Genomic DNA, 22,454 nt, shown 5'->3' on the forward strand with positions numbered 1-22,454 from the left:
CGTTTAATTTCCTTATATGGTTTTGTCTAGAAGTGGTTGATGATTCAATAATCAAGAAGGCATAGTGCCTCGCCACAGTCTGGAAACTAAATATTGAAATAAAATGATTAATTGACTAACTGATAATATATTAAAATTGAAATTAGATAATGATTTAAATAGTTATTCAATTTTTTAAAAAAATTCTAAATTTTTTTTGCGAATCTGGTTAACTTCTTTAGATTTTTTTTTTTTAAAAAAACTTAGAAATTATTTAATTTTTTTTCTTAAAGTTTCTTTTAAGTTTTTTTTTAAAAAATATATTTTACTTAGATTTTTTTTTCCAAAATTTCTAAAAAAATTAATGTTTGAAAATTTTATTTAACTTAGAAAATTTTCCATTTTTTTACTTAGAAAATATTTTTAAAGAAAACTTAAAAATTAAACGTTTAATTTCATATGCGGCTTTGTCTAGAAGTGGTTGATATTCCAATAAATAAGAAGGCCTAGTACCTTGTCACAACCTAGAAGCTAAATATTGAAATAAAATATTTAATTAACTAACTGATAAAGTATTAAAATTGAAATTAGATAGTAATTTGAATAGTTATTCAATTTTTTTTAAAAAAAATCTATTTTTTTTACTAATCTGCTTAACTTCTTTGATTTTTTTTTTAAAAAACTTAGAAATTATTTATTTATTTTTCTTAAAGTTTCTTTTAAGTTTTTTTTAAAAAATATATTTTACTTAGAATTTTTTTATCAAAATTTCTAAAAAAAATACTACTTTAAAATTTTCTTTAACTGAGAAAATTTTTCATTTTTTTTACTTAGAAAATATTTCTAAAATTATATTTTCAAAAAAATAGTTTAATTAGAATTTTTTTTTTAAATTTTTTTAGAAATTCAGAGTTTTATAAAAGTTATCCTTAGATTTTTATTGAACCCCATTTTTTTATATGATCAAAGAGGGAGAAGAAAAAGATTAAGTCTAGGAGGAGGTAGCTTAAAACTAAATTTCCTATTTTTTGTGCTTTATTGAAAAATTTATTTTTGCTTTACCTTTATTTGTTTACCCTAACTTAACTTGGGTTGCTCACATCAAAAAGGGGGAGATTGTTGGAACCCCAAGATTGTTTTGATGTGATCAAACAAGTTAAGTTAGGTCCTGTTAGTTTTTGATCCTCATGTCTAAGTGTGCAGGAGTTTAGGAGCACAGGAAGTCGAGCGGAAGACACGACTAGCAAGAAGGATGACACGGGAGAGAGCCGACGGGCTTGGTGCGTCTAAGGGACGAGGCGCAGCGAAAGAGTATGCCGGTGGATAAGAAGAACGTGTGCGACGTTTGAGGGACGAGAAGCCGGAGCGGAAGCCTAGCCGAAATTGGGTTCGGGTGAGCCTTATTTCGGTTGGCTGAAATCACCCAAGCAAGCAGAGCCATAGCGGAAGACCCGGACCGAGGCGAGCAGCACTGGAGCAGAGGGCTCGGACCGAAAAAGTCAACCATGTTGACTTTAAGGGCCTGGGCGCCAGGAACCCAATTCTATCCAGATCGCGTTTAACCGTGGTCTGTTGCAGAGGGGATAAAGTTTTATCTCCCTCCAGGCTCCTGGAACCCTTCCAGGCACCCCGACCAAGGCTATAAATATAGCATTGGTCCAAGAAGCTTAAAAAAACAAGCATTCTTGCAACAACACTTGTACACACTCTAGTTTTCATTTAGCTTCTAATTTTTTGTGCTTACACTACTGTAAGCACAAAGATGCTTCTACGCTTGAAGGAGAGTTAGTGCATTTCACTTCCTTGGATTAACAACCTCCCCGGTTGTAACCAAGTAAATTCAAGTGTCTCTTTTTTTTTTAGTTCATTTTCTATTCTATCTTTATGCAAGTGTTCATTTAAATCCGAGAAGGGTATTTTCTGTTTTATTTTTAGCAGGTTTATTCAACCACCCTTCTAGCCGGCTCAATGGTCCAACAGTGGTATTAAAGCCAAGACGTTTCAGGAGGACTAACCGCCGATCGAAGCAAAAACGATGGTCGGACCGAGCATATACCCGCTGAAGTTCGAGGGGGAGTTCGCTAGTTAGAAAATGTGAATGCAGGTATTCTTTAAAACTGACTTTGAATTACTTTTAATAATGAAGTTCGGTTTTGTTGCACCCGAAGATAAGGAAGAATACCAATGGATGAAGAAAGAGCAGACCAACTACGTGGCTAACAGTAAAGCAGAATTCCATCTGCTGAGCGTCCTTTCGCCACAAGAAGTCAACCGGATCGGCACCTACAACTCAGCAAAGGAGCTTTGGGAGAGGTTCCTTGAGCTACACGAAGGGACGTCCAAGGCCAAGCTCGCGCAACGAGACTTACTCCGCAACCAGCTGACGAACCTACGGCTTGAAGAAGACGAAACGATTGCACATCTTCACTCGAGGACTAAGGAGCTCATTACCGGACTTTCGAATCTCAAAGAAAAGGTAAGTAACCGAGATTCGCTAAGGTACACTCTTAATGCATTTCCTAGGAATACCAAATGGGCATCATTAGTAGATGCCTTCTATATCTCTAAGGACTTAGAATCTATTACCTTAGAAGAATTCTTTTCAACTTTTGAGGTGCATGAATCGAGATGTGCAGGTACGAAGGAGCCGAAGCACAACATCGTCCTCAAGGTAACAAGAGATGAACGCGAGTCAGAATCTTCTCTCGACGACGAGGAAATGGTGATGATGGTAAGACGTTTTAAAAAGTTATGTAAATCAAGAAAAATTAACCATCCGCAGGGTAGAAAGAAAAGGACGATTAGATGCTACCACTACAACGAAGAAGGGCATACCAAAGACAACTGCCCCAAGCTAAGGAACAAGGACAAGGACAAAGGAAAGAAGTCTATCAAACGAATAAGTACAAGACACTAAAAGCGACGTGGGACGGTACGTCGTCCGAATCGGAAGTCGAGGCTTTCTCCGTACTTGCGTTGATGGCAAGTCATCAAGAAGATGATCACGAAGCAAGCTCATCCAAAATGAGCATCGAGAGCATCAATGAAGGGGGAGCTATATCGGAAGAAAGCAGCAGTTCAGGGGGAGCTACAGATAACAAAGTCGACAAGGTAGTCAGGTACGATCTCTCCCACCTGACAAGTTATTTAAGTTTGTGAAATTATTAACCAAAGATTGTTGCAAACTTGAAAAATAAATTAAATTTTTAAAATTAATTCTAGCAAAATCTTGCCCATTAGAAGAATTTGACAAGATTAAACTAGAAAATGATATTTTGCATAAAGAAATAAGTAATTTGAAAATAATGTAGGCTCATATAACACAAGTTTTAGAAAATTCAATAACCTAAATTGGTATTTTTGATATCACAAAGGACAAATTAGAAATATTTCAAATGAATATGTCCCAAGGAAATACCTAATCAATCCAGTTGGCTAGAACCTATATTGGGTTCCCAAGTTTTGCCTAACTTGAACTTTATTTCGACTTTGAGCTTTCAGCGAGAAAATTAAATGTTTAATTTCCTTATGCGGCTTTGTCTAGAAGTGATTGATGATCCAATAACCTAGAAGGTCTAGTGTCTCATCACAGCCTGGAAGTCAAATCTTGAAATAAAATATTTAATTGACTAACTGATAAAACATTAAAATAGAAATTAGATAATGCTTTGAATAGTTATTCAATTTTTTAAAAAAATCCTATTTTTTTTACAAATCTGCTTAACTTCTTTATATTTTTTTTAAAAAAAACTTAGAAATTATTTTAATTTTTTTTTCTTAAAGTTTCTTTTAAGTTTTTTTTTAAAAAATATATTTTACTTAGAAATTTCTTTTACGAAAATTTCTACAAAAAATTAATGCTTGAAATTTTTCTTTAACTGAGAAAATTTTTCATTTTTTTTACTTAAAAATATTTCTAAAATTATATTTTCAAAATCATAGTTTAATTAGAATTTTTTTTTGAAAATTTTTGGAAATTTAGAGTTTTATAAAAGTTACCCGTAGATTTGTATTGAACCCCGTTTTTTTTATGTGATCAAAGAGGGAGAAAAAAAAGATTAAGTCTAGGGGAGGTAACTTAAAACTAAATTTCCTATTTTTTGTGCTTTATTGTAAAACTTATTTTTGCTTTACCTTTATTTGTTTACCCTACCTTAACTTGGGTTGCTCACATCAAAAAGGGGAAGATTGTTGGATCCCCAAGGTTGTTTTGATGTGATCAAACAAGTTAAGTTAGGTCATGTTGGTTTTTGATCCCTGTGTCTAAGTGTGTAGGAGCTTAGGAGCATATAAAGTCGAGCGGTAGATACGGCTAGTGAGAAGGACGACACGGGAGAGAGCCGGCGGGTTCGATGCGTCTGAGGGACGAGGCGCCATGAAAGAGTACATTGGTGGACGAGAAGAACATGCACGACGTTCGAGGGACGAGAAGCCGGAGTGGAAGCCTACTCGAGGAGAAAGTCGAAATTGGATTCGGGTGAGCCTTATTTCGGTTGGCCAAAATTACCCAAGTGAGCGGAGCCGGAGCGGAAGATCGGGACCGAGGTGAGCAGCACTGGAGTAGAGGGCCCGGATCGAAAAAGTCAACCATGTTGACTATAAGGGTTCGGGCGCCCGGACCCATTCCGGGTGCCCAAAGCGATTCCGGCCACCTAGAACCTCATTCTATCCAGACCGTTTTTGACCGCGCTCCGTTACGAAGGGGATAAAGTTTTATCCCCCTCCAGGCGCCCCGACCAAGGCTATAAATATAGCCTTGGTCCAAGAAGCTAAAAAAAAATAAGCATTCTTGCAACAACACTTGTACACGCTCTAGTTTTCATTTAGCTTCTAATTTTTTGTGCTTACACTGCTGTAAAGAGGTTTCTCCGCCTGAAGGAGAGTTAGTGCATTTCACTTCCTTGGATTAACAACTCTCCGGTTGTTACCAAGTAAATTCAGGTGTCTCTTTCTTTTTAGTTCATTTTCTATTCTATCTTTATGCAAGTGTTCATTTAAGCCCGAGAAGGGTATTTTTTTGTTTTATTTTTAGTAGGGCTATTCAACCACCCTTCTAGTCGGTCCAACGGTCCAACATGAGGTTGAAATTGTATTAATCACGTGAGAAACAGTAAAGATTGTTTTCCCCCAAAAGGTACTAGGAACACTGGTAGACAATAAAAATGAATGAGATGTTTCAATAAGATATCTATGTTTTTGTTCAACCACACTATTCTGTTCAAGAGTATCTGTACAAGAGTTTTGATGAATAGTACCATCAAAAGCAAGTAATTATGAAAAATAATTCGAAATGTATTCACCCCCCAAATCATAATGAAAATATTTTATGACACTAGAATGTTAAGTTTTTGCAAGAGCTCTACAGTTGTTGAAAATGGTAAGATAATCAGACCTGCGTTTCATAAGATAGACCCAAGTGTAAAGAGTGCAATCATCAATAAACGAAATATAATACCTTGACCCCCCTTTTGTAGGAATAGGAGAGGGTCCCCACACATTAGAATTAATAAGATCAAATGGAGCAGAAGAAAAAAAAAGACTTTTAGAAAATGGTAAGGTAAAAAATTTGGCCAGTTTACAACCACTACAATCAGAAATATCAGAACTTTTTACAGTTTCTAATACTCCTGTAGAAGCTAAAAACTGCAAACGATATGTTTAAATATGACCTAAATGAGAGTACTATAAATAAAAATCAGAAGGTAAACGATTTAGATGAAAAAATGATAAATCTACACTCTAAGCCACAACTTTTAGTATGACTTATCCAAATTAGCCTCTGAGTTTGTGGATCCTGAATATAACAATTGGATGAAGAAAAAGAGACTAGGTATCCAGACTCACATAATTGACTAATAGAAACAAGATTTAAAGTAAGATTTGGAATATAATAAACATCAGTAAGAGATAAAAAGATATAACAATTAAATCGAAACCTACTAATGACATAGGAGTACCATCAGTAGTCACAATAGATATAGATGAATGGGGAGAAAAAGAAATAAAAGATGATAAATTAGATGACATATAATGGGAGGCACCAAAGTCCAAAATCCATAAGGATGAAGATATACCTGAAATACCAGACGATGACAAACTATATGAGAGGAAGCTGACATGGCAGATGACTATGAAGGAAGGAACTGTTGAAATTGATCCAACATATATGGATCAAATTTCCATGAAGCATCTACATGACTAAGCATGATGACAAAATGAATAATGCTTAGAATAACCAAACTGTAAAGATATACATCTGTACGATCCATAAAAACTGGTGTCAGAACGACTCATGACCTCATATAGAATTTGAGGCAGAAAAGGATGTCAAACGTAGAAATCGACAGCACAAGGCGTCGGTGTCAAAATCAGTAGAAAAGGACGTCAATACCAAAATCGGTAACACAGGGCGTTAGCACCAAAATCGACAGAAAAGAGTGTCAGCGCTAAAATTAGCAACATAGAACGTGGGCGCCAAAATCGACAAAAAAGAGCGTCAGCGCCGAAATCGACAAAAAAGAGCATCAGCGCCGAAATTGACAGAAAAGAGCGTCGACGCGGAAATCAATAGAAAAGTGCCTCTGCATCGAAATCGGTAGGGCAGATTGTTAACGTCGAAATTGGTAGGACAGAGCGTCGGCACTAAAATCGGCAGTAGCAGGAGACGACAGATAATAGGGGGTGGTAGAAAAAATTAGGTCAGAGAAAGAGAACCTTTCTCTGATACCATGTAGAAATTAAGAAAAAAGGAAAAACTAGCCGTATTGTTAAATTCAAAATTGATGATTGGAAATACAGAGTATAAAGTCTTTATATAGTTTAGTTAAGAAACCCTAAACTCTAAATATAAAAGGGAAAAGATCAAATTGTCCTAAAAATTATAAACAAATAAATATCTATAATCTAACAAGGCATACAAACTACATAGCGAGCAATTTGTGTAAGTAAGAAAAAAAGAAAAAAGCAGCTAAATTTCGAATGTGAAAGAAAGTTCCAAACCTAGTATTTTTGGCATCAAACCTATTTTCCTCATAGTATCCTTGGAGAGCGTCTGCGAGAGGGTATCCCTGATAGGCTCAACTAATAAAGAGAGGGTCGACTATAAGAGTAGAATAGTTGGCAGGGATTTCTTTAATTAGATGGCTTGACCAAACTACGACATGGATTTCTTTAGATGGCTTGACCTTAGTTCGACTAATTTTAGATGACCAGTTTAATTCTATGGAAGTTTCTCATTAGCCACCTGAATTAATCTGAGAAATATATATAGAGGTACATCTCAATAGCCAACATTTTAACATTCATTACCTATTATGAAGAAAATCTTCTGTAATACATCAAAGTTTGTTTGTTTTATTATTAGACAAATGTATCTTAATTTATTCATTCACTCATTCTGTAATATTTCCTACTTTAGGAAGTTAAAAAGTCTCTACACTTAGGGCTGTAAATGAACAAAGCGTTCGTGAACAAGATTGGTGTTCGACTTGGTAAGAGCTTGTTTATGTTCGTTCAATATACATAAGATTAATTAAACAAATAATCTTGAACATTTCGTTAAGCTAAATAAACAAGCTTGAACACATATGTGTTCAGCTCGTTAACGTTCGTGAACAATGTTCGTGAACAACGTTCATGAACAATGTTCACCATATTCATTAATAAAACTCTTTTCAATATGCTAAATAAACAATAAAATAAAATAAAATAAATAAATAAATTTAAATTATCAAGCTCAATAATCAATCAAATAACTAAAAATTTCAAACAATCAAAAAAACTTGAATTGAGAGCTTGATAACATCTAAACAAACCAAGCTCGAACCAAGCTCGAGCTAAGCTCGAACCAAGTTCAAACCAAGTTTGAATTGAGAGCTTGATACATCTAAACTAACCAAGCTCAAGCCAAGCTTCAAACAAGCTCAAGCTCATAAAAAATAAATCAAGCCAAGCTTGAATACTCATTTTAAAAGATTGGTTCATTTTAAGCTCGGCTCGACTCGACTTGGCTATCTTATTAAACAAGCTTGAACACCCCAAAATTCAGCTCGGATCGACTTATTTACAGCCTTATCTACACTATCTCAATAATCTTATTTTTTTAATTAATCTTCTTTTTTTTATTTACTGATACTAAATTCTAGCCTATTTGATTTTTTTTTTGCAAACTACTCAATCACCTAGTTTAAGTTTTATATTATTCAAATTGCACAGGCAATTTTGAAAATACATGCTTATTTGATATGAATTTTGCCCCTTTCACTCATTTACGTTCATTTGCGGAATCTATTGCTGTAGTAGAAAGGTCGATTCAGCAAAATTATGTGACCATAAATATTAATTTTAATCATATATTTTTTTAAAAAAATAATTAAAAAGACTTATATGATTAAAAATTTATTACTCTCATATTGAGATGTATCGAATTGATATTTAAAAGGTATAGGTATAATAAGAAGAATTAGACGAGCACATCAAACTTTATTTTATATTATTTTAAGTTCTTTAGGGTCATTAGTTGATCTTGGTCGAAATTAGATAATCAACTTAGAGAGCTCGAAATAATATGAAATAAATTTTTATATGATTATTTAGTTTTTTTAATTATATTTATGCTTTCAAATATTAATTCGATATTTTGTATTTAGAGTAGCGAATTTGATTATAGATCTTTTAATATATTTTTTAAAAAATATTTTTAATTGAACTGTAGCACTCGATTAAAGTTATTCTTCGTGGTCACACAACTTTACCAAATTGACGAACGGAGAGGTAAAATTAGTATTGAATATGCAATTTGGTATTTTCCAAGTTATCTATGCTATATGATGTTTAGTTTGTTTGATAAAATATTCGAGATAAGTCAAAGTTTAAAATGAACTAACTAAATCGTTGAAATAATTATTCAAGCTTAATTTATTTTTTTTATAAGCTTGAGTTTAATTGATTTATATGTTATCAAATTTTATATTTTTAAATTATTTGATTGATTGTTGAAGTTGATAATATAAATTTATTTGTTCATTTTAAAAATTTATTTATTTATTATATTAATAAGAATTTTATTGATAAATATAATTTATAAAATTTATTTGTGTATATTATTTACAAATAATTCATAATTTGTTCATGAACATTAACTAGTTGAATACAAACTTGTTCAAATGTATTCATTTAATTTAACATAATTTACTTTGTATGGATTGAATAAATATAAATGAGTTCTTACTAAATCTGAGTATCCAATTTGCTCAAAAATATTTGATGTATTTATTAATTGAGTTCATTTTTTTTATTATTATTAAAAACTAACTTTAGTTCAATTGATTTCTTTTAAGCCTAATGGAATCAAAATACCCAATAATTGCTTAATACACAATCATTCATTCTACCATAATTGTGTGAGAGACATTGACCAATTATTCTTCTTAGATCTTTACTCGAAAGAAACAAGACAACGGCGCAGTAGTCCTCGTTAAATTAAATCCAAATATAAAGTATGTAAACATCATTCATTAGTTGAGTTGGTACTCAGTACTCAGAAACACCTCATAAAATAGCTTCATCTGTCCCCACAATCCCCAACAGCAATGTATCACCAACAAGATCTTTCGACTCCTCGAGACGTATTCCTGAAATGAAGCCAAATGAAATGTACTGAAATGGTTAGATCATAACAATAGCAAAAACCTAATTCGATATCTATCTAGCTATGCTTTTATCTTGCGAATGAGTTAAAAAGACTTGGTAGGAAATGAATGCAAAGCTAACAGTTTTCAAGGAGTTGATAGAACAAACGACCGTAAGAGTAAAGTGCTAACATCATATACGGCGAAGACTATTGTTGCTGATGCTCTCCTTGCCATGCCCATACGATGTCCTTAAGAGCCGGTCTGATGTCCTGCTTCCACAGTTTTTGGTACTCCAAGGTATCTCCGTTTGTCTTCTTCATCTCCACCAGATGAAAGAGGGGTGTGACCTCGAAGATCTCTGCGTCAATGGCTAACACTCCTTTTTTTCCTACCCTGGTTCCTTCCATTTTCAGCGTCCCGTTATCTTTCTTCTTCACTTTTAGCTTCAAGAATCTTGCGATATCCTCCAATTTTGCGATGATGGTAGATGCAGAATGGTGGGATATGAATCTTGCTTCCTTCTTATGGTCAGTCTCCTCAAACATGCCAGAAAGATCGAATCCATCTGAAAGAGAGATAAGGTCGAAAGCATTTAGGTTCGTCAACTTCCCAACCTCTGGCCTCTCAATCATGTTGATACTCTGGGAATCTGAAACTTCATTGATCTTGTCTCGATCAGTCTCTTGCATTTCTTTGTCGTTCCCGTTTGATCCGCCATTGTTTCCCTTTCTAAACCAAGGATTCTCCATAATCTTTGGAATTGTTATCCGAGTAATAGGATTCGGGTCAAGAATTCTTGCAAGCAGTCTCCTAACTTCCAAGGGAAACCAATTGGGACATTTGAAATCTGCCTTTGTAATTTTCCGATACAATTCGATGAGATTTGGATCATGAAATGGGAGATAACCAGCCATAAGAACAAACAAAATCACCCCGCAAGACCATATGTCAGCTTTTGCTCCATCATATCCTTTTCTACTGATCACCTCAGGAGCAACATAAGCAGGAGTACCGCAAGTTGTATGAAGTAAACCATCCTGTCTCCTTGACTCTGCAAGAGCACTCAACCCAAAATCTGAAATCTTCAAATTCTCATTCTCATCAAGCAGAAGGTTCTCTGGTTTCAGATCGCGGTGGTAGACACCTCTGCCATGGCAGAAATCCACGGCACTGATCAGCTGCTGAAAATACTTACGGGCGGCATCTTCTTTAAGTTTGCCCTTGGCGACTTTGTTGAACAGCTCACCACCTTTGACATACTCCAGAACAAAGTATATCTTAGATTTGGTGGCCATGACCTCGTAAAGCTCTACGATGTTTGGATGCTTCACCAATCTCATCACTGATATCTCTCGTTTAATCTGATCATTAAGTCCAACCTTAAACACCTTCTCTTTGTCAATCACCTTTATTGCAACACTCTGGGAAGACTTCAAGTCCCTCGCATAGTAAACCTTGGCAAAAGTACCTTTCCCTAACATTCTTCCAACCTCGTACTTGTGCATCAACACATTTCCTTTGTTTTCTAATTCCATCTTATGAAAACACAAATAATCTAAAGCAGTAAGATTTCCTCCCCCTAGAGCAAGGATACTTTGCAGACAAGGGTATATTCACTGCAGTTTATCTCAACCGTCTTCTCCAAGGTCATGGTCTACTACGACGGCTTCTTGAATATTTCCAACTCCATTGTAAAATCTTGTGTGGAGAACATGGTGGATGTTGTTTTGCTGTCCAATATCATCTAGGATGAACACACACAGTTCAGATGAATCAACAAAAGCATTTTTGTCAGACCAAAATTCCCCTACAGTCAAGCACATCTTTCAGCATTCCCTGAAAATTATCTTCCAATTATCAGCAGGACATCGTAAAATTTGAAAGAAACTAATATTTGACAATCAAGGAAAAGGAAACTTATTTACCAGATATAATCTTCAGTAAAAAAAGGAAAATAAGACGCAAGAGAACGAACTAGCAAAGGGAAACTACTCTAGAACGGTCCCTAATTTTCACAAAAAAGGGAACGCGACAAGGGCCTCTTTTCCAAAAATGCTTGTATTAAGGCCTCATGAAATGCATATTTCAAATTTTACCTTTAGAATTATGTTTTAGTCGAGATTTGGCCTCCTTTTCTTTCAAAATGCTCCTGCTGGGCCTCATGAATCCAATTTTACCACTCGAATAATGTTTCGATAGAACAGTGGTCATAATTGAGCAAGCATGATTGTAATGGTACACTTGGAACTGTGCTTTTCATGGGACCTCATCAACATGGACAATTAAGAGAGTAGGCCTTTAACAACAGGGGACCTTTATAGGACACTTGCTCAATAGCAATAACACAGTCTTCAACTTGCAAGGTAGCATTTCATTCATGATGAGGAAGGCCGCACAAGAGCAGCAAACATGACAAATTAGGCTGTAATTCTCATTTTTATTTAGTGCAATTATTATTATTATTTTCAGTAGAACAATAAAGAGAGATTAGAACTGATTCAAATTATTGAAAATGCTAATCATCATGGGGAAACAGAATATTAGCACCACATATAACAATTAAATTAAAGGGAAATACTCAAGAAACTAATCGGATTTGTTCGAGCGATGTGCTACAAATATTGCATTCATGAAATGAATAGGCAAATGGCAATACTATAAACAAAACTCTTCTCTCATGGAAAAGAAATACAGCAAATGTAGAAAAAAAATAGGGGCAAGAAGAATCCCAACACACAAAAAAAAAATAGATATAAATGGAAAAATTAGATTATTCACACATGATACGGAAAATAAAATTGTTGTTGAACAAATCTACAGCGAGATAATTCCTTTCGACGATTTCGCTGCAAATGGCGAGAAGGAGCAGAAATTTTTGTCCTATTTTCGACGATTTTACAGCAAATGCTGAGAAAACAATAGGGGAAAAGAAGAATCGCAACAAAATATATATATGTGGTAAAATTAGATTCACACATGATTCGAAAAAAATTGTTGTTGAACAACTCTACAGAAAAAAAAAAAACTTCTCTGGAAATGGCCGACCAAACCACGCACCGTGCTGAGAAAACTAGACAAAAGTAGCAGCAGCAGAAGAATGGGAACAATACGGAAACCATTTTGGAAAAACAGATCGCCGACGCATCGGGAAATGTTTATGTTCCTAGAGATCAACAACACTAGTATTCAAACACAAATCAACGAAATGGAACATCATTAACCCCGCAATCGAGCAAAATTCTTACCTTTGCGCGCAAAAATTCCTCAGGTGTAGAGAGGAGAAGAGAGACCGCAAACGAGCTCCGAAAGATCTGGCGAGAAGATACAGAATCAAATCTCGAGGTGGAAGAGGAGGAGGAGGAGGAGGAGGCGGTCGTTCATGTGGACGGAAACCTCGGAGGGCTCGTGACCTCAAAGTTCTTCTTTCGTCCTCACCGTCCCGGAATTCTCCTTAGATTGCTTATATAAAAATATTTTTTTATAATTACAAACGGCCCTTTATTTATTTGTTTTTTACTTATTTCCGAGTATCGGTTCGGGGGAATATTCTTAGGGATATTTCCAACATGCCTCGCATTCTTTTCATTTTTGCCATAAGTATTTGACAAATGGATTTCAAATAGCAATGTTTTTACAAGATTTTTTTAAAAAACATTTATTATAAAAATTTTCATTTTATTTTTTTCTACGAAAATAAAGAAGATAAAATTTTCTTTAATTTTTAAAAATGATAATAATACAAAAGCAAAATTAAACTTGAATTTGAAGGGAAAATCCTATGATCTTTAAATTTGAAGGGTTAAAAAATAAAAATGAGGAATATTCTTAGGGATTTTTCCAAAATGGCTCCCATACTTTTGATTTTTGCCATCAATATTTCACAAATGGATTTCAAATGACAATATTTTTACTTGGATTTATTTATTAGATTTTTTTAACTTTTATTATAAAATTTTCATATTATTTTCTAGGAAAAAAAAGAAAGATGAGTTTTTTTTTAAATTTCTATTTTTAAAAATGATAATAATACAAAATCAAAATTAAACTTGAATTTTGAAGGAAAAATCTTATGTTTTTTGAATTTGAAGAGCTAAATGAAATAGGAATATTCTTAGGGATTTTTTCAAAATGCCTCCCATACTTTTGATTTTTGCCATCAATATTTTTCTAATGGATTTCAAATTACAATATTTTTGCTTGGATTTATTTACTAGATTTTTTTATACTTTTATTATAAAAAGACATCATTCCATTTTATTTACTTAAATAAAAAAATAAAAGATGAGAAAAATATTTTTTATTTTTAAATATGATAATACAAAAACAAAATTAAACTCCAATTTTGAAGGAAAAATCTTTATGTTCTTTAAATTTGAAGTGCTAAAATGAAAATGGAGAATATTCTTAGAGATTTTTCCAAAATGCCTCCCATTCTTTTGATTTTTGCCATCAATATTTCACAAATGGATTTCAAGTCACAATTGTTTTACTTGGATTTATCTATTATTATTTTTTGTTTACTTTTATTATAAAAAAACTTCATTTCATTTTATTTTTAAAAAAAGAAAGACTAGAAAAATATTTTTTATTTTTTAAAGTGATAATACATGAGCAAAATTAAACTCCAAGTTTGAAAGAAAAATCTTCTGTTCTTTAAATTTGAAGGGCTAAAATAAAAAAATATCCTTTCAACTCGGCTCGAGGGTTAGTAAAAACAAGTAGGTCATATCCCACATGGGTTTGTCCAACAAGAGGCTTAGCCGAACTCAAACAAAACAAATAAGGTCCCAATCTGGTCGTCGAGTCTTTGTTCATGGAATACTATTAGCGAAAAACATAATGGATGTTCAATTACATTGAATCTAACTAATTAAAAGATTTTTTTATTTTATTATAATTTTTATTAGTTGGTATCATATATCCAATTTACACTGATTAATTTTGAGATATGACTCCATCAAAATTTCTCATAAGGCACTAGAATAAATCAAGAAGTATTCACAGTGATCCAGGAATTCAAGAATGGAAAGATGATTTTTATACGGAACAAGGAACGATATCCTCCATTTCCACCAATGAAATCCCATATTATTAGAGATTTCACCGCCGAAGGGAGTATTCACAACTAGCAACCTATACGTTAGTCGTTATTAAAAAAAATTATTTGTTAATTCATTAAAACAAAGATTCGATTCATCAAAAAAATTGAGAAGACGTCCAACTGTTACATCATTGCCTTGTGGCAAATAATTGAAAGATCTTTGATGGCTACCTTCGCACGGGGTGTGCTTTGTGATCGACACGAATAATTCGCATTCAGTATGTACTTAGGCTCGGTTTAGTTGGAAGTTAAGGAGAAGATGAGGAAACAACGGGACAAAATTATTCGTTAGGTGGATGAAAAAGGAGAAAAGATGTGTGAAGGGAAATGCGCAAATTATTGTCCTCATCTTTATCACCGAAAAGATTCTTGATGGCTACCTTCTTTTCATGGAGTCTCCAAAATTATTAAGTGATTTACTTTGTGATCATTATACAAATAATTTACGCTCGATTTGTACTTAAGGTTGCTTACTTTAGAAAAGGAGAGGTGAAGGCCAAACACAAGGCCAAAAACTTTGTGATAGATGATACGAATACATTGCTTGGTTTACTTTCGATGCAAGAAAGGAAGAACCGAGAGGAATTATCTCTACAATCTTACATTGGAAGTCAATCCCATGAGAGTCGCATTCTTCTTATTCTTTACCAAGAGGTTCTCTTATGTTCGTCTTGACAAACGCATCAAAACTGAGTTGAGGTGTCAACATCACTGAGGTCTACTTGCAAGCATAGGTTGAGTGTTTACAAGACATTGAATACTACTTATAAGCGTCAACGAATGACTACTTGAAGACGACAACAATGGTGATGGTTAATCAACATCAAGACTCAACAAGCCTAAATTTATCAGGCGACACGAGAACAAGAATTGCTCGTTGAGAATGAAGGGCTCGTCCATCTTTACACCTTCGATTCTCCTTCCATAACACCACGGGCATTAACTTTGTTTTGATTCTACAAAAGCCTCACTGGTTCCACTGTCCTAAAGAACAAAATAAACAACCGAAATCTCAATTTGCCTTCCTCTTCTGCAAGCCATTAAGAGTGAATGCTAGCAGGATATCGATAAAGGGGATACTATTTACCCACCCTTCTTTTCTCGCAAGAAAAGGGATGATAGCAAATAAGAATCATCAGACCTGCATTTAGTTGTACGAATAAAGAGCTGGTTCCCAGTTCATTTTCAGAGTGTAACTGCAAATCGTTTGAGTTACAAATGTTGCAGAAGAACAATTGGCATTCTCTGCTAATATTCGGTGTGAATCTCAATAAGACTCAGCATGAGAATTTGTGTAAACAAATGCCTTCGAAATTGAATGCAGAGTCGTTCCCTACCTCGAAGAATGTTGGAGTCTTCTTTTCCAACCGCCGCTACACACTAAGAGTTGAGATCTGCAGGTATGATTCTGTACATTGGAGCAGTACTCAGGCGCGCAAATCTTTGTCAGAGCTCCATACTGGTGTTGGCAAAGGACCGTCACTGTTTATCGCAGCTCCAGCTTCAACTCGGATCAAAGGTTCAGATTCATCATCTTTCACCTATGGCAATTTTGACAAAATTGAAAAGAGAGTAGCGTAACGTAGTACAAACACAAATCTAGGGAGAACATCTCCTTGGGTGTCCTCAGTTCTTCATCTCATATATCATGATTTTTTTACTTCAGTTTTTAAAACCATACACTGGTTTTTTTATCAGATGCTAAAGAACCAATGTGTGACAAATTTGAGTGCGATCTGACGACACAAAAATGAACCCTCCGTGTAAACAGCAATATCTGGATGCTTGGTCCTTGCTAAATGAGATCATTAATTATTATCAGACCAACAATTATCTGGCACCATGGCTACTAAGAACAGTCAAGGCAATGAATCCTTATATACGCTATGCTATAAAAAGCTGATATTTCCTAATCATGGTTGATGCATACACCTTTTGGTCCTGCGTTGCCAAAATCCTTACAAACCAAAATTTTCCTTTCCTCACTATCTTTTAAAAGTTACAAGGTATGAGTAGATAGATGGAAAATACTTATTACTTGAAGGGCTTGATAATTGATCGATGGCATGTTTTTTGAGTAGAGAAAATATTGTAGAAATGATAGGTTGGGGCGGAGGAGGATGGAGCTGGAGGAAAGAATCATGATTATGCAACGTTGGTAGAATTAGGAAATAAAATATCATCGGAAACATAGAAGGCATACCTGTAACATTTGGGACGAGGTTTCCCAAGCTTTTTGCTGGCCCTCAATTGTGCAGAAATAAGAATACAAAACCATACCAACAATTGCAACTGAGATCCCAAATATATTTCTCCAACTGAATGGATCGTGAAGTAAGACATAACCGAACGCCAAAACCAAGCATGTTTTGAGATGACCAAGAACTTGATACGTCACAGGTGATGTCCTTCCAATCACAAGAAATGTGCTGAAGTTGACTGAGACTGATATTAGGCATGAAAGCACAATGAAAATCTACAAGCAGAAAATGGAAGTATGAGACGCGAACTGTGTATAGTCACATAGAAACTTGAAAGAGATCACTTACCGTAACTTGAGGAGTGTAGTCAAATGCAAACACATTCTGGTTTGTCAAGAGCCCATCAAGACATGGTCCGGATACAAAGAGCGTTAAAGCTTGATAAGGAACGGATTGATACAAAAGTTGAGTAGAAGAGACCTTGAACTTCTTTTGTATTGTGTTTGTCATCTGGGAGCATCTGATTAAGGTTTAAAACAAGACTAGAAAAACCTAAACCATCAGGCATGTTATTACCAATTTGCCCCCAATTGATGGTTACAGAAAACATTAAAAACATACAGATGTACCACAAAATAAGTCATCCTGATATTCCTTTATGTTGAAATACAAAACAATTCCAAAAGAAAATCTGTCATGGATGGAAAAACTAAACAGTAAGATTATGTTTCATGTTCTGGCTTCCTATGAAAATTAAGCAATCTGATAATTCGAATTTTGAAATCCAAGACTAACAAATTTTGTTATAAAACCTTTAATACCCACGAAGGCAAAATCTTTGCAAAAATTTCAGTAATTGAGTATTATAATTCATTAGATTTCCACAAGGAAGAAAGAAAAGCTAAAAGGATACAATTTGTGCAATGCAAGTTGTAACAATTGCTAGGAGAGATAATACAGATCCAAGCAAATTAAGCTGCAGATCTGTCACAGTTGCGATTCCAACACCGAATAGGAGGACAGATAGTGAGAGTTGGATACACCGACTGCAGTACAAAATACAAAATAACAATCAATAGACTTTTATATCAATCTGACAGTCAAATTGATTTGCAGAAGTTTGAGAAAATGCATCTCTATTCATAATAATATCAACTGGGAAAAATTATTATATTTTCATGGCACTGCAACTGAGATATTAATTTTGAATGTGAATATAGCAGAATATTAGCTGAGAATGATGATTCAGTCACGAATCAGCTAGACTACAATGTCTAACGAGTAACAACTATGAAGTTTGTGAATGCTTCACTCAAAATCTGTTTTTTAAAAATACAACAACTACGAAGTCTGTAATTGCAACTTAATAATTTTTTCTGTGTAGTAATCATAGCAGTTCGTAAAGAAATATTGTTTGAGGGAAAACATTTTCTAAGCAATATTTACTGTTTAGAGTCCCAGACAAATACAAATTTCAGCAGTTAGCATAAACTATACATTACCTTACCTGAGAGTTCTTCCAGGCAACGGGCATTCAATATACTTATTCTACTAAATGAATTGTCAATCTCAGTTAGGTTAAAGGTAAGTGAATAATTTGGCCTATGTTGAGGTAACAGGTTGTACAGGCAGTAAAAAAGAATTTTCAGAATCTGCTTCAAGTGATAATGTTAGTTTTGAAAATAATGTAGAAATAACATTCACAAAATGTTTCTAATGCCTTCAAAATCACAATAAGCCTAAAATAATGCTAGTCATAAAGGAAAAGAAAAGGTAAAAGAGGCCATTATTAGCAAGTTTATAACTAAAACATCACATATGTATGAAGTTGTTCTGATTACAGGTGATATCATTCTGAAGGAACTCTACAACCTAAGAAACAGATATAGGGAAATGTTCAATGTAAGAGTTGCAGTGTACTGATTTCATCACTACTCGAAAATAAGGAACCACACCTAAACTTCTTTGACAAAAAAGCAGTCTCCAAGAAGACAGTACAAGGAATGATTGCGAGTTTTGTCATCTGCATGGTAAGTCAATCGTGTGAGTCAAAACTCAAAACTACAATAAACAGGGGAAATTTTGAGATTCTACAGCAAATACTATTGCAGCTAAAAATAGTTTACTACTTTATGAAACATCAATACACCAATAGGAATAAGATCACATAATCATCTAAACCTGTTTCCCTCAAAAAATGGTGGTTTAATTTTTCATCAATGATTGTCAGTTTTAGCGTTTAGTTATCTTGCAATTTATTTAACAAGTAGCATCTTGCTAATAGTTTCTTATATATGTATGGAATGTGTCATCAACTAATATCCTAAAAGGTATAGCAGATCAGATCTGACAAAAACTTAGCTAGTTGCAGCAATGGAAATTAATTTCTAACAAGGATAAAAAGCAAATAAATACACTGAAACCAAATCTTCATTCAATTTACATGCTCTGATCAAAGGCGATCCGTACAATGAGTAGAGAGAGCCAAAGCATCTATAAATGGTAGATATAGAAGAAAGTTGTAAAGAAACTGCTCCTGAATATCACATGAGTAGCATAGATTCTGAAATGGAAGTAAATGTATTTAGTTGCTCAAAAAAAAATCAAGCGACTTGTAATGTCATATTAGGATTGACACAAATGCTAAAAGCAATAGTCCTCCATACTATTAGTCCACATCTTTTCCCCTGAAAAGATTGACCTTCTTACTAACTGATTGTTCCGTTGTAAATTGCTTTCTCTTATTAGATCTAGTGATCTACATTCAGTTCCAGTTCCACCACCAAAACAAACCTAATGTTGCAAAATATTCCCTCTTCCATGACATAAATCACCTCAAAAAAGTCTGTTACAAGGTCAAAGCTCATCTAATATTTCTCTGTTTGTTAATTTATTGTGTGCCACAGCACATCCATGATTCTGGAATTTATCAAGACTCGTATCTATGTGTTAAGAAATATTCTGAAATCAGAGTCTTTACTTAATGGCAATTCCAGTAAGTTAAATCTAAGAAAAAAATGGAAGAATGAAAGGCAAGATTGATACATATCATACATTGTTTCTTGTAGCATGCAAAACAGAATGGAAAACAAAACATATGCAAAAGCAATACTATATCATCAACTTTTTAGTAAGAATATACCTTGATTCTGAATCAAGCATATATCTAAATGGATTTTAAAAAATTAAAGAAAATGTCAAGATGTGTATGATTGTATGACTTATTATTTTAGCAGAATCATATGTACCTGATAGAAGCCAACAGAGTTGAAGCCCAAGCTTAAATTTAATAGACCTATGGAGATTCCGTTGAGAATTCCAAAACCCATGACAGCCTTCCGATCAAAAGCTTTGTGCTCAAATAGTTTTAGCAGCAATGCCACATGAAGAGAACAGAAGGTAACCAATAGGTGCCAGCTTGTCAAGGTAGTAGCTGACAATAAGTCAATAACAGAGAATATATGCTTAATAGACTATTTATCAGTAAATTTTACGTAAAACAATGTGCAACTTATTTCAAGAAATTTGACAATTCTTTTGGTGATTATCTTCGGCAAGTCAGACAATGCAAAGTACAATAACCTTAATATCCAAATAAATGGACTTCACATATTTATCCTTGGGATAAATATTTCAGTGATATCAGATCATCCATCCAGATTTCTAGGAACAGAGGAGTTTGAAGAATTCCTGACTTCCAATCATAACGTACAAGAATATCAACATGCATAACATTTGCAACCAAGATCTTGTCTTCATTTTCAGATTAAAATCATTTTCTTCCATTTATTGTATAGAGAAGTATATAAAATCATCATCATCTAGCTGTGGTAGTAGTAGTTATTTGTGTTAGGCTGGAAGTTTCCTCTCATTGAACCCTACATAAGGTCATATTACTGACAATGGAGATAGATAAAGACTGCAACATTTTTGAACAACATAGAATTCCTGAATAATAAAGAATGGGTCCAGCATATTCCATTTCATACTTGACTTTCTATTAGCAAAAGGAAAACTATTACATTTATCTACAGAGCTATAAAATCTCCTAAAATACAATGCTCAAGTTGGTCAAGTTTCTTAGCCTCTGAATAGTAATATTGTAATAAGAACATAACATAGTTTGTTCCATCTTTGGATCGAATGTACAAGTGAATCCAAAGAAAAATGATCACTGAGCTTAGCAGTTCTCCTTGTAATGTTAAATAAATCTATATGCTCTTCCAATGGAGATGAATCATTGTAACTGAATGTGCATCTTGTGAAAATTCATGGTTGTTCTTCAGAGTTTCTTTTACTATTACTATCTAAAAATTTTAATCCTGAGTAAAAGACAGAAAAGTGCAACAACCTAAGACTGTAGATTTGTTATGAATTGAAAACCCAAATGTTCCATTCTTCTTTATTATTCTTCACTTAGCTCAATTTTGGGCAGACTGAGCTCCTTACATACTCGTGTTAAGAAGAAATTGCCATAAAACTTTTTAAGGAATCACTATAAATGAAAAATAATTGATTCCCTACACTGAAAGTCATGAGGCGCAAAATAAACAGAATCAGCTACCAGAAGATCTACTTTTGCCTGAATTTAATAAACCTATGAACACACTCTAGACTAAATGAATGGAATCATCTCCAACCGAGGTATATGAGCTACAGGCCGCTCTCAATCATAATTATAAGGCAACGACGAAAGAAGTAGAAGAAATGCATGATCAGATCTCATACCGAATATGAAGCCAAGCGAGCTCATCAACGCCTTGTTACATATCACAATCGACACCGACGACACCACCGACAGGCTCAGCGCGCCGAGGGTCCCCAACTGGAACCCCCCGAGTTCGCCCATCTCTTCACTCCTCGATCCACGAAACCAAACCGCCCACCGTCAATCAACCTCCAGAGCCCACGGAGAAGATTGCTCACCTCATTCTTCGGAACCGAGACGAACCGGTCGCCGAACTAGCAAAATGCAAGGGTAAATCCCGCACTGGACGACGGATCTCGCGACGGAAACGTCAGATCTGACGAAGGGTCCGACGAGGAACCTTCTTCCCTCGATCCCACGCAATTGCGGGCAGGCCGAGGGACGACGGGCGGCGACGCGACGATGCTCCTTCCTTTCGCTTCGGATTTTTCTCTTTCGTTGGATATCAATATAAACGCTAAAAAACAAAGACGAAGAAAATATGGGTATGAAAATTATAGTATATATAGCTACAGAAGTTGTTAAGAAAAGAAAAATATCTCAAGAATATTTATTTTTCATAGTAATTTCACCAAAATTACTTAAGTCAATTTATGAAGCAGCCCACCTAAAATTTTAAATTTATTAAAAAAAATCGTATGTTACTTTACTATGAAGTATCTTTTCAAATGCAATTCTTGTCCCCAGGACGTAACATAATTAAAGACGCATGGTTTCATGGTCGAAAGATCCAGGGTTCGATCCTCGAGATGTCATTACCTGAGTTAGCGTCTCGGCTATGCGCTTTCAGCTGTGTACCTGCATTTACCTCCCTCCATATCCGTGGAATTGGC

General features: G+C 34.4%; 2 protein-coding genes across 7 annotated transcripts; both read right to left on the bottom strand.

Annotated features, from left to right (window-relative positions):
- Nucleotides 1–9,427: 9,427 nt before the first annotated feature.
- LOC122052081 (CBL-interacting protein kinase 18-like) lies at nt 9,428–13,073 on the bottom strand. 3 transcript variants are annotated; one of them, XM_042613472.1, is made up of 4 exons: nt 12,857–13,073; nt 12,669–12,774; nt 9,801–11,447; nt 9,428–9,611 (listed from the first exon to the last, which is right to left on the bottom strand). In XM_042613472.1, exon 3 carries the CDS (start codon nt 11,144–11,146, stop codon nt 9,818–9,820), a length of 1,329 nt encoding a protein of 442 aa, XP_042469406.1. In that variant the 5' UTR covers nt 11,147–11,447; nt 12,669–12,774; nt 12,857–13,073; the 3' UTR covers nt 9,428–9,611; nt 9,801–9,817. The 3 variants fall into 3 exon arrangements, with proteins under 3 accessions (XP_042469406.1, XP_042469404.1, XP_042469407.1); XM_042613470.1 differs by lacking the exon at nt 12,669–12,774; XM_042613473.1 differs by lacking the exons at nt 12,669–12,774; nt 12,857–13,073 and adding an exon at nt 11,708–12,033.
- Nucleotides 13,074–15,410: 2,337 nt separating this feature from the next.
- Nucleotides 15,411–22,087, bottom strand: LOC122052082 (UDP-xylose transporter 3-like). Of its 4 annotated transcripts, none has more exons than XR_006131807.1 (8): nt 21,642–22,087; nt 20,162–20,346; nt 18,869–18,936; nt 17,827–17,959; nt 17,262–17,423; nt 16,916–17,188; nt 16,050–16,253; nt 15,411–15,696 (listed from the first exon to the last, which is right to left on the bottom strand). XR_006131807.1 is itself a non-coding variant. In XM_042613475.1 (7 exons), exons 1-7 carry the CDS (start codon nt 21,760–21,762, stop codon nt 16,140–16,142), a joined length of 1,056 nt encoding a protein of 351 aa, XP_042469409.1. In that variant the 5' UTR covers nt 21,763–22,087; the 3' UTR covers nt 15,859–16,139. The 4 variants fall into 4 exon arrangements, 2 of the variants coding, with proteins under 2 accessions (XP_042469409.1, XP_042469408.1); XR_006131808.1 differs by lacking the exon at nt 15,411–15,696 and adding an exon at nt 15,859–15,957; XM_042613475.1 differs by lacking the exon at nt 15,411–15,696 and having other exon boundaries at nt 15,859–16,253.
- Nucleotides 22,088–22,454: the final 367 nt, after the last annotated feature.

The sequence above is a fragment of the Zingiber officinale genome, chromosome 3A (assembly GCF_018446385.1).
Source record: "Zingiber officinale cultivar Zhangliang chromosome 3A, Zo_v1.1, whole genome shotgun sequence".
NCBI lineage: Eukaryota > Viridiplantae > Streptophyta > Magnoliopsida > Zingiberales > Zingiberaceae > Zingiber > Zingiber officinale.